Below are 12,507 nucleotides of genomic sequence, written 5' to 3'. Positions count from 1 at the left end.
ATATATATATATATATATATATATATATATATATATATATATATATAACTAGCTCAAGATGCAGCGCTTTCTTCCAGGACATGCGTGAACTAAAAATCAAGTTTTCTGTACCACGTAACCATTAAACGCTAGCACACATATCGCTTATTACTGAAATTCTCTTTTTATTTAAACTATCTATTAAAATTCACTTACGATATCTTCATAATGTTCCTGAAAGTCTTCTCTATGCCGCATACTATGTATTTGAAGCATATGAGCTCTAAATTTGTCACATGAAACTAAATATGACACCTGTATCACATTTTCAATAGTAAATACAAAATTTTTTGTTGATTTCGATGCAACTTTTTAGTATTCATTATCGCTTATACTTTCACGCTGTAAAAACATTTGCAGTTTTATGCATGCAATTAGAAGAAAAGAGTATTCTACGAAAACGAGCTTAGCAGCATCGCCTTAATTAATAACTCAATTCTGTTAATCAAGTTAATCGTTAATCATTTACGATTCCCTAAACTGCTTAGAAAAAAAGTAAATTGTGACACTGTGAAATTAATTAGATATATACGGTGACGATGTGTTGTCATTTCTACCTCAATTTCTCAATTGAGATCTCAAAACACTTTTTTCAATAGAGATATGTCTTCCATGCGTTAAATGTAATACATTAAGTGTTTATTAAGTGTAATATTGATATGATAGCAAATATGTCAAGTAGGAAAGAAGTAGGACGAAAAAATAAAAAAAGATGAAAATAACAACGTCAAATCAACAACACAACAACACAATTTACTTTTAACTCAGCAGTTTAAAAAACCGTAAACGATTAACGATTAACTGATTTGTCAATTTTCTTAGTTATAAAAAATCGAATTTTGATTAAAGGATTGAATTATTAATTAAGCGCCTATTTGATCGGACGCGATTGTTAAATTAACCGGATATTTTAATTAATTTAATTTTAAGAAACAGGCATCCGATTTTAAATTGTTAAATATCCAGCAAACCATAAATATCAGTAACATAACATTGACGTTTGAATACCAGCTCAACTATATAATACTTCATGTAACTGATATGTATATATTATGTAACATGTAACAATTACTTAACAAATTACATGGTTGTGCTAACATTATATATCTATGTTATATTATTGGTATATAAATACGGTGCTGGTTTGCGAGGTAGGTTACAAACCGGTTAATCGATATAATGGAACCCTCTATTTTTTATTGCACACCTCGGGAGCTTTCCAAACAATTTAATTAAATATTGTTTGCATTAGATACTTTTCGTGTTACAATATAAGAATATACAGTAAAAAATAAGGGGTTTTATTAAAAAAAATCAATGTGACCTTGACCTGACCTTGGTAATTCCACCCAAGGTTAAATGGATATTACCATAAATTGCACCATTTTAAACCTTACAACTTTCGTTCAAAATATTTTTTTCTAAAATGCGTTGTTTCTAAGATATCCGATTGTTTCCAGACTTTTGGGACACCTTGTGTGTGTGTGTGTGTGTGTGTGTGTGTGTGTGTGTGTGTGTGTGTGTGTGTGTGTGTGTGTGTGTGTATTTCTTTTTCAAACTATATTTCCAATTATTTACATTTTATATATACAAAATATACACAAAATGTCAATGTTTGTATGATTATACAAGATTATATACAGGGTAATCCAGAACAACTTCCTGTTCTCGAAATATTATCCTTGAACGAATTTTAAAACAATTTTTCCTCTTACAATGTTATTCAACATTTCGTTTTTGAGTCATAAAGATAAATAATTTGTGTATTATGGGTCGAGTATAAATAGGTAGCGGCGGCAACTCTCTCATTGGGTGCGTTCCGTTTTCACGCATAATGCGCATGAAGCGCAGCGTTAGAGTGACAGAAATACGAAAGTAAGATAAAATGAGAGGGAGAGCACTCGGATGAGGTTCTCGAACCTAGGTTAGGTTAGTTCTCGAACGCATGAACTGCATCAGCTCCGAGTAGTGCAGTCTATGCGATCTCATGCGTTCGAGAACTAACCTAACCTAGGTTCGATAACCTCACCCGAGAGCTCTCCCTCTCTTTTTATCTCACTCTCGTATCTCTGTCACTCTAACGCTGCGTTTCATGCGCATCATGCGTGGAAACGGAACGCACCCATTGTGTCACGCAGCCATTAAGCCTTTCAGGACAGGGGGTTGCTCGGGGAGATAATTACAGGAAAATACGTATTCTATGGGTTTTTGGAGTCGTTGAATCCGAATCAGAACTTAGATTTTCAAAATTCTGTGATCCAAGACGGTGGATCTAATATGGCGGAAAAAATGATAAATAATATAAATTTCAGAAATTTCACTCAATTTCCAGAAAATTTGAATTATAAAACTTTTTAAAGATACTTTTTTGAGAACTATTGCTTTCGATATCAAGTAGCACAGAACTAACATAGACTTGCATGACGTGCTGAACACGGTGTGCGCTAACGTGCCAGTACACTTAGTTATCGGGGTATAATGAATATTTCGCGAATCATTACTTCGGAGATACTCTGAGAATTTGTGAGAAATTATTATAATTATCTAATCTTATTTACATTTTATGGTTACATTAGACAGATACCCCATCGTTTATAATAAGCGTTAATTTTTATAGATTTATACATAAATTTAATTAATTTAATTAAATCTTATATAAATAGGTAGATTTTTCTTTTTTTTAATTGTACTACTTTATAACTCCTCGATTCATCGATCGATACGGCGAATAAAAATAAACCTCCTATTACTATATTTGGTGTCTTTTTCTGATCACATCCAACGTCGAATACAAATAAACATATATTAATATTATTTGCGTTTTCTTCTGATAATAACACACGTGCGTGCTCCTTCCGAAACATACAGGGTATCCCGCGTAGACGTGCCAAAAGAAAAATATAAGTAAAACAGATAAAAGTGAACAAAAATTGTAGAGGTCATTTTTCAAACAACCACGTAAAATTTCGAAATAATAATTAAAATATTTGAACATATCAGAGCGCGGTGACGCGGGAGGCAAGACATACGGCTCGCCGCGGCCGGCGAAAAAAATAGACGATTGCTCGCGGGCCTATCTTATAGATCAGAGAGGTGGGCCGTTTGGCATATGGAAATGGGTAGCTCCGTGTATGCGTTCGTGTTAGTTCTGTGCTACTTGATATCGAAAGCAGAAAATGTGCGCACGGTGTCAAATTACGCAGTGCAGTATTCTGTCATTCTAAAGTGCACAGAACTTTCACAATACTCGCACGACATTTGCTTGGTTTACATCGTGCACTTGATACGCATACTAAATAGTAACTTTCTATTAGATAATCTTAATATCGACGATATATATACAACGGTATATTAAGTTGATATAATACTCATCAACAAAACGTATTATATTGATTAAATGCGTCGATATTAAGATTATCTAATAGAAAGTTTCTGTTTAGTACGCATATCAACTGCACGATGTAAACCAAGCCAATGACTTAAGCTTAGGAATGAAAGTTTAAAGGTAAGCGGACAAAATCCATAAAAAAAGAGGGGACAGCGTTGACAACGTTCAAAAATTCCTAGGATCCATAAATTCATTTCTCAAGGTTAATATCATTGTCGGACAAGAGAGTGTACAGAGTTGTGACAGGTTATATGTCACGGTGTCAAAACTACCCAGATAGTCAAATCTGCTCGAGCAAATTTTGCCCAACATTTGACTACAAATTTTGCTGCCAAAATGTCATCAAATTGGACACAACATCTGCTAAATCAAAGGTTGATGGCAAATTGGCGTCAAATACCAAACAAGATTTGTGCGGCGCAGTTTGACGTCAAATTGATACCAAATACCGAACAAGCTTGGTGAAATCTAACGTCAAATTGACGCCAAATACCGACCAAGGTTTGTGCGGCGCAGTTTGGCACCAAACTTTGCTCGGTATTTAGCGACAATTTGGCGTCAGATTTTGTCACCAAGCTTTGCTAACAAAACCCAAGCATATTGCGGACGCAGATGGCATCGGATTTTCCGTCAAATTTTAGTCATATTTGGTATCTATTTGGCGACAATTTGGTACCAAATTGTTTGCTAGGTAAACATCACGGGAGTGAGTGACAAGTTATGGAGACAGAGGTTAACACCAAATTTTGTGAATCGGCAGTTTCTCGTGCTATTTTGTGGAAGAAGAAGAAGAAGAAGATGAAGAAGGTTAGTACCAAATATCAAAAGCCGTAAATTTCAAATAACGTTATTTTTTTTATATAATACAACCTATGGTAAAGGCAGTCGCACTGTTTATTTTTACGCTCATGAACCCATACAGCACAGATCTTGCAGAGAATATTGCTGCAACGTTGCCGCAAGATCTGTGCTGTATGGGAACTCGATGCAAACGTTATTTGAAATTTACGGCTTTTGACATTTGGTACTAATTCGTTTCTTCTTTTTCTTCTTCCACAAAATAGCACGAAGAACTGCCGATTCACAAAATTTTAACCTGTGTCTCCATAACTTGTCACTCACTTCCGTGATGTTTACTTTTGACACCGTGACATATAACCTGTCACAACTCTACACCTCTGTATACTTATCCGACAATGATATTAATCTTGAGAAATTAATTTATAGATCTTAGGAACTTTTGAACGTTGCCAACACTATCCCCTCTTTTTTTATGGATTTTGTCCGCTTACCCTCATCCCGCAACACTCAGGAGGTAGCGCGCGTTCCAAGTAGTATATAGGTCTGTTCTTTTGCACTGCTGCACTGGTGCAATAAGTTAGAGTGAGACAAATATACATTTGTTTCATTCTAACTTATTGCACCAGTGCATCAATGCAAAGCGAAAGAACAGACCACTTATCTCAGTGATAACAAGTCAGATCAGGGTTGCTCAAATTTGAAAAAACTAAAAAATCTAATTTAAAAAACAGGTTTAAAGAAACTAGAAATATAATTTATATATATATATATATATATATTTTTTTTTTTTTTTTAATACATTAAGAAATTTATAATCATTGTAATAATGATAATGAAAAAAATAGAGCAAGAATACAAAAATATAACCAGATGTATAATTATATAACCCACAACAGCAAACCAAAAAATATTATATTATTTGAGCACAAGAATATAATTACTGAAAGTAATATAATTACTGACTTATAATTATAATCATTACAATAGCGAAAAGTAGAAAACTAGATAAGAAAATATGATATACTATTTTAAATATCCAAGTTCTGCACATTTTTAATATTAGTTGAACATATATTGATGGTAAAATCTTTGAATTGTTCAAATAAAGTCCAATAAAGTCTAGGCATCTAGCAATTCCAGGTCAGATTAATTTTCGATAACACAATTAAATAACAGATAGATCTTTTTCTTATTAAAAAATAAACATAAGCTATACGAGTATCTTACTTAACCACAATTATAGAATGAATAGTTTATTATTATACAACACATACATATTACAATAGTAGGTGAAAGATATTATACAAATCTAGAAGCAATTGCTAGTAATTTAGTGTAATCTGCCCCTTTGCTATGAGTTTTCTCTTTCATTTTTGTTCTCAGTATATGAGGAATAGGAACATGTATCCGTGTACCTAAAGGAGTTCCATTGTCATCTATGAGGACCAAATTATTACTGTCGAACTTGGCAACCTTAGGAGCTTGTTTCTGTTTCAATCCAATTAATATTCCTTTCTTTTTCTCACCTTTTATTGCCACCAAGATCCTATCTCCTGTATAATTTATATTAGTATTACAACATCAGTTGCTGTGTAAACAACTTGTCATATGTATATCTATTTTTTGTATTACCGATCAATCCAACTCCTGTTTTGTTGTAGACATGTATGCATCGTGGTGGTCTACCCTCCATCATAGCTTGCTTTCCTATCTCACTATTATCCACCACTCTCAATCGGCTTAATTTAATTATTTGATTTGTAACAGCTGATGTAGAAATGTTTCTGTATGTATTATTTAATATAATTGAAGGCAACAACATTGCAATTGCTCAATTTCTCTTCAGAACACAGACTGAAACACAATAAAAATCTAATTTACTCCATTAAATTTAATTATAATTAAATTTAATTATAACTAAATATGTAAATTATAATCTAAGTTAAGCCATTTATTAATTTTATGTTTAATATAATATAACCTTAAATATCTGAACTATTAAAAGAAGTCGAAGACACTGACAAATATATATTTATATATATTTTTCTGAGCGAAGACAAATCTGAAATAAGTTATTTTTCCTGAATCTTTTTTAATCATGATTACCTTAAAAAGCGTGGAGTTTATACACTTTTAATTCTAAATGAGATAATTTCTCGAATTGCAACAGCGCCTCTACGAAAACAGCTGATATTGGGTACGTTCAGCGAACTCAACAGTTGCACAACAGTTGAGCAATTCGTCAATGGCCACGTTCAGTAGAACAAGTGATCAGTAAGTGCTCAGAGAGCTCTTGTATATGATTTGGCATATTCTTTTAGATCTTCAACTATACTCCAATCAGATGCAAGAGCTCACTGAGCGCTTACTGATCACTTGTTCTACTGAACGCGGCCAATGTAATTGGTGTAAAATTAGAGATCTAACAGTAAGGGCTATCGCACACAAATTGACATAACTGCATATGCATAGCATAAGACCGTATGTACCAATGAGCATCGAGTATTAAGTCGCCATATTGGTGTTCGATGCTTAATATTCGATGCTCATTGGTCCATACAATCTTATGCTATGCATATGCAGTTATGTCAATTTGTGTGCGATAGCCCTAAGGACCAATAATCACTGACCGCTCACTAATCAGCTATGTTTTCTGAACGCAGCCGTTGGGTGCGTTCGGGAAGCACACTACCAACGCTACCGCGTTGTTCTATCTTTATCGCTTCTTAAGCCCATTCTACAATTGCGTGAACGTGGTTGTAAGTGGTTGTATGTGATACGACAACCAATCAGAATAAAGCAGTCAGTAAAGAAAAACAACATATTGATTGGCTGTCGCACGGATTTCCGCCGCGCGGCAAGCATTACCGCGTCGGGAGCGTCCCGATTGACCACGATACGATTGAACACAACCAACCGATAAAAAGAACTATCTAGTGAATTACTAGGTCGAACCAATCATTACAATCTGTGTCCAATCGTATCGTGGTCAATCGGGTCTCACCCTACCGCGTCCTGTGTGCAGGAGCCATATGTCTATACCTTTGACTATATAATTATGGACTGCTAGTTGCTAATGGCTCCTGTACACAGGACGCGGTAATGTTTGCCGCGCGGCAGAAGTTCACGCGACAGCCAATCAATATGCTACTTTCCATAATAACCTTCTAGCTCTTACGGAAAAATAACATATTGATTGGCTGTCGCACGGACTTCCGCCGCGCGACAAGTATTACCGCGTCCTGTGTGCAGGAACCATAAGGCCTGTTCTTTGTAGCTGCACTACTGAACTAGTGCAATAAGTTAGAGTGAGAAAACGTATATTTGTTTCACTTCAATATATTGCACCAGTTCAGCAGTGCAACTACAAAGAACAGGCCTATAATTCTTTAGAGGTTCTAAAAATGGCGTCACGTTTTCCATTCATGTTACGAGTGTAAATGCAATTTTGATACACTTTTCACTCTTGCTTGGGCTCAAGTGTAAAAAGTATATCAGAATTGCATTTACACTCGTAACACGAACGAAAATCATGACGTCATTTTTAGAACCTCTAAAGAATTAATATGCACTAAGTGTGAAACTGTAAAAAGTTCGATTAATGAATAAACTTATTGGATATTAGCTATTTTCAGACAGCTCACATCTTCAAAGGACGTCCTAAAAATATTCTGATGACATCCCTCCATCCTAAAAGCGTCTTCAGAACGTATTTTGGAAAATTTGTATTGTATGAGGTGCACTAATATGCAACTGACATTAGGTGTAAAAGTGTGAATAGTACAAGCAACTCGACAAACCTCACGTGTATCTATAGTGTCTCTTATAGTGTCTCTATTTCAGCTGAAATCGGGATTAGCTAAAACCATGACTCCTCTCCTTCTTCTCTCTGACTCTATGCAATAGGACCGCACTCTGTCAAAAGTGCAAGCAACGCGAACAAAGCTATGATATTCGTTATATTGAGCTTTTGAGGAACACTTTAAGACGAATTTTATTGTGATTTATATATGTTAATTCTTCATATACTCATCTTCTAATTCTAATTCTTCTTCTGTAGATATTCTTTAAAGCATAAATTCTTTATAAATTTTTACTCACATATACGCATATCCCTATACTATTTGAGTATTTTCAAACTTATAATTTCTTTTTTTATTTTCTCAAGACATATTTCTCATATCTTGTGTGAAATAACACATGTAAATGAAAGAAGTATATTAATTTTAAAATAATTTACGTCATAAATTATTTTAAATGTGGAATACACAAGATATAACAGTGTTCTTACAACAGACAATGACCATTCATATCATATTTATATTATAAACTTTACTTGCATATGATATAGATATTACTGAATTAAGAATGTACTATTTTCTGTTCTGCTTTTGTGGCTTTTTTATTTTCTGTTCTGCCATCTGTAATGGTGACGATATCAAACCCATCAATATACAATCAGCTTCTAAAAGAGTTATATCTGTGGTAGCACCTAAGAACCTAGAAGATAGCTCCAAATCCTTGATCCTTAAACGAACTTTTGATCCTCTGACATAGTATCTAAAAGAAAAAACACATCTTAATATTCAACAATTAAAATATAATTAAAAATATTAATACAAATGAAATATATAGAAAGAAAGAAGGATCCAGACACATACTGTCCATTTTTAACAGGTCTTCGACAAACACAGTGAAATTTCCATCCAAAATCAATATATAAATCGTCATCAATCACATGATATATCTCACCAATTACCATTTTTCCTTCAGGGTCTCCCAACTAAAAAAAAACCACAAATTTATCAAAAATTAGAGTTAGAAGGCTTTACAATATACAATCAGAAATATAAACGAAAATGGGCTTGTAAGAGCTAGGTGCCAGAAGGAAGTGCACATTTATTACATCTTAAATGTCTAATCAAAGTTGCGCGTACAAAAATAATAATTATCGCAACAAAAAAACAAACGTTTTAATCCCAAAAAACTTTGTTTATAATTATACATTAATAAGGATCTAATGCGGGATCGAAATGTTTGTTTTTTTTTTGTTATGATTATTATTTTTGTATGCACAACCTTTGATTAGACATTTAAGATGTAATAAATATGCACTTGCTTCTAACACCCAGCTCTTACAGGCCCATTTTCATTTATATCTGATTGCATAAATTGATGTTTGACAAGTATTATATATGTAATGTGTAAATTTGCAAGTGCATTTGCAAACAGCAAATAAATACTTTGTACAATTAGGCCCGATCTACAATAGATGGAATAAGGAGTAGGAGTAAGATGAAATGGAAATAATTTATTTCGCTTACTTCCTTATTCCAGCTCCTTACTCCAGTTCTTACTACTTAATTCAGGCTTACTCCATGTCATGTTGATGGGCAAACTTTTATTGGAGTAAGGGAGTTAGCGAAATAAATTATTTCCATTTTGTCTTACTCCTACTCCTTACTCCATTTATTGTATCGGGCCTTACACTATAAATATATTTACTTACATCGACAAACTTGGAGTGTCGAATCAAGGAAGCAAATGTTTGCGGTATCTCTGGTTCTTTCTTATTGATGGACGAGAATTTTTCGTAACTTTGCGCAAAACCACTTAGTTTTACTTTAGTCCCTGACGCTTCCGTATTATTTTTCGTTTCTACTTGCACTTCTTTTTCAGCAACGGGAGACTCTACAAACGTCGTGTTTTTGTCTCCTCCTCCCGAATCACTTTTCGTACAGAAACATCTTGGCGATATCAAGTTCATTTTGAAAACATTGAGAGATCGTAAATGTGTCAATACTCTATCGAGACTATGTATCTTGTTCATGATAGTAAATAAAATTCTATTTTAGATCGCAATATTTGGTACTCTTGTTAATTCTTTAGTTATATCGAAGAAGATACGGAAGGACTCACATGCTTTAGAGAGGTTATCAGTTTCAATATATGGCTGAACAAAATTCGAACTAATTTAGAGAGGTTATGTTACAGTTGCTTCTAGAGGTTTGTTCTTTTTAGCTGAACTGGCTACACTAGTTCAAGTAGTGTACTATTACGTCCACGATAGATAACTATATAGGGAAATTTGAAAGTAGTGAAATCAGTGACTTACGTGGACGGTCAACAGAGTGATGACTCCGCTTTTGGGTCACTCTGCTTTTCACCAAGTTTACCCTGGGTCTCCGGAGTCTGGCGAAACAATCGATGAATCTGGCGAAAAATCAGCGCTGCTCGTTCTCCTGGCTCGGTCTCGGATGTTCCGGCGCTGCGTGGGTTGATGCGGCCCGCGATTCCGAATTTCGATTTCGCAACGTTCGAAAAATGAAGGGCAGGCAAAAGTAATTGCAACACAGTCGGATTTTACGACTAATATATTCCAAATAAATACACGAGAATTACCAAAGACTAATTATGAGAAGAAATAATCGCCTTCTCAACAAATGCGCGCGTTTTTATATGTCGCTTTGTCTCTGAGAGTCGTTTCCTGATTGGCTCATGGAGTCATGGAGATGGAAGAGATTCATCGGTATGATGGGATGAATCTCTTACGAATCACCCTACGATATTAAAGAACGCCAACAGAAGATAACAGAAGTTGAAACAGCTGACCAGACATATGCAAAGAGCTCCTGGTCCATCCATATCATCTGACGTTTACCAATACCAAGGTGCCTCGCGACTTTATTCAGTGGCCTGGTTTACATCGTACACTTGATACGCGTACCAAATAATAACTTTTTATTAGATAATTTTAATATCGACGATACATATAAACAACGCTACATTATGCTGATATAATACTCATCAAGAAAACGTATTGATTAAACGCATCGCCGCTGATATGCATTGTCAATATTAGATTATCTAATAGAATCATAACTGATATCTCACTCGTATCTCGCTCACTCCAGTGTAATGGCTTCTGCACACAGGACGCGGTAATGCTTGCCGCGCGGCAAAAGTCCGCGTGACAGCCAATCAATAAGTTGTTTTTCCATAAGAGCTAGAAGGTTAGCACGGAAAGCAGCATATTGATTGGCTATCGTGTGAACTTCCGCCGCGCGGCAAGCATACCGCGTCCTGTGTGCAGGAGCCATAACAGGTACATTGACGGATACGGTGACGTTTCCGAACGCAGCCAAGGAGATCCTTCTTTCTCACCGATTTGATTGAAACTTTATAATATTATGTAATTATAGATGCGTAGAAAAGGAATATGAAAGTATGCACATATACCTATACGCTGTCGACATGACAGATTGTATAACCTCAAAATCTGTCATCTTTTACCGCATCATAACTTTATTACGATTAACGAGTGACATTTTTTACTTTTATATTTCTATGCATTTAATTACATAATATTACTAAGTTTTAACCAAATCGGTGAGGAGGAAGGGTCTCCTTCAGTTTTATCCTTAATAATTACCGTTTCTTTATTTTTCAATCAACTTAAACCGGTTTGATGTATTTATTTCATACCGTGGCTGCGTTCGTTTTGGCGCTTACAACGCTCTGAGCATCATTTCATCCTTGTTTCTATCAAATACTAAACAAGAACAAATGATGGGTGCTTTCCAGTTGCATATACTGTGTTACACAAAACCAGTTTATTGGTTGCATATTATCTTACAAGATATTTTAGATAATATGTGACCAATAAACTGGTTTTGTGTACGATGTGTCAAGATGTGTTATGCAATTGGAAAGCACCCGATGCTTACACGCGCTATAAGCGCCAAAATTAACGCAGCCCATGTATAATATACGAAACAAGGATAGCCCATATTTGTCCTTGTCGCACAGACGGCCGCCATTGTCCTGCGCTCCTTCCATTAGGGGTGCGTTCGAAAACATCACCCGTGTGTATTTTGTCACACTCAGATCGTTCGAAAACCCCTAGTGGGCACACTGACCATGCGACCATGGCCGTTCGAAACCGTACTCCGTGGACCACTCGTGTGACTTTTCTCCACTCTCTTTTGCGCGGTGTGAATCGGTGGAGATGGTGGAGAGTGCGCAAAGAGTGCAATACAGTATGAAATTACTAAATTATTTATGGTTTTTTGTTCTTCGAAACATTCGTACAACCATTAGCCATCACGGTAAGATAAAAAATTTAAATACAGCAGTGTAGGTTAGCCAGGTTTAGGTTTATTTCTATAGTGATGTATATTGTCAGAATATTGTCTTTAAATATAAATAAAGCTTATTAAGCTTTTTGTATTTTATAGGTTCTGAAATTTTCTTACGAGATACGAGGCACGTTAAAAGTC

At 35.0% G+C, this 12,507-nt stretch overlaps 2 protein-coding genes across 2 annotated transcripts; both read right to left on the bottom strand.

Moving 5' to 3' along the window:
* Positions 1-5,465: 5,465 nt before the first annotated feature.
* On the bottom strand, positions 5,466-6,505 carry LOC116843645 (39S ribosomal protein L14, mitochondrial). The gene is made up of 3 exons (XM_032814213.1): positions 6,335-6,505; positions 5,861-6,082; positions 5,466-5,781 (listed from the first exon to the last, which is right to left on the bottom strand). Exons 2-3 carry the CDS (start codon positions 6,048-6,050, stop codon positions 5,528-5,530), a joined length of 444 nt encoding a protein of 147 aa, XP_032670104.1. The 5' UTR covers positions 6,051-6,082; positions 6,335-6,505; the 3' UTR covers positions 5,466-5,527.
* A 1,926-nt stretch (positions 6,506-8,431) lies between these two features.
* On the bottom strand, positions 8,432-10,250 carry LOC116844089 (28S ribosomal protein S28, mitochondrial). The gene is made up of 3 exons (XM_032815218.1): positions 9,738-10,250; positions 8,890-9,011; positions 8,432-8,788 (listed from the first exon to the last, which is right to left on the bottom strand). The coding sequence occupies exons 1-3, from the start codon at positions 10,056-10,058 to the stop codon at positions 8,602-8,604; spliced, it is 630 nt and encodes a 209-aa protein (XP_032671109.1). The 5' UTR covers positions 10,059-10,250; the 3' UTR covers positions 8,432-8,601.
* Between the last annotated feature and the right edge of the window lie 2,257 nt (positions 10,251-12,507).

This window comes from Odontomachus brunneus, unplaced genomic scaffold, assembly GCF_010583005.1.
Source record: "Odontomachus brunneus isolate Ranch 3 - 2012 unplaced genomic scaffold, Obru_v1 Obru_scaffold_003, whole genome shotgun sequence".
NCBI lineage: Eukaryota > Metazoa > Arthropoda > Insecta > Hymenoptera > Formicidae > Odontomachus > Odontomachus brunneus.
The sequence above is the reverse complement of the archived record's forward strand: the minus strand, read 5'-3'. Positions and strand labels throughout refer to the sequence as shown.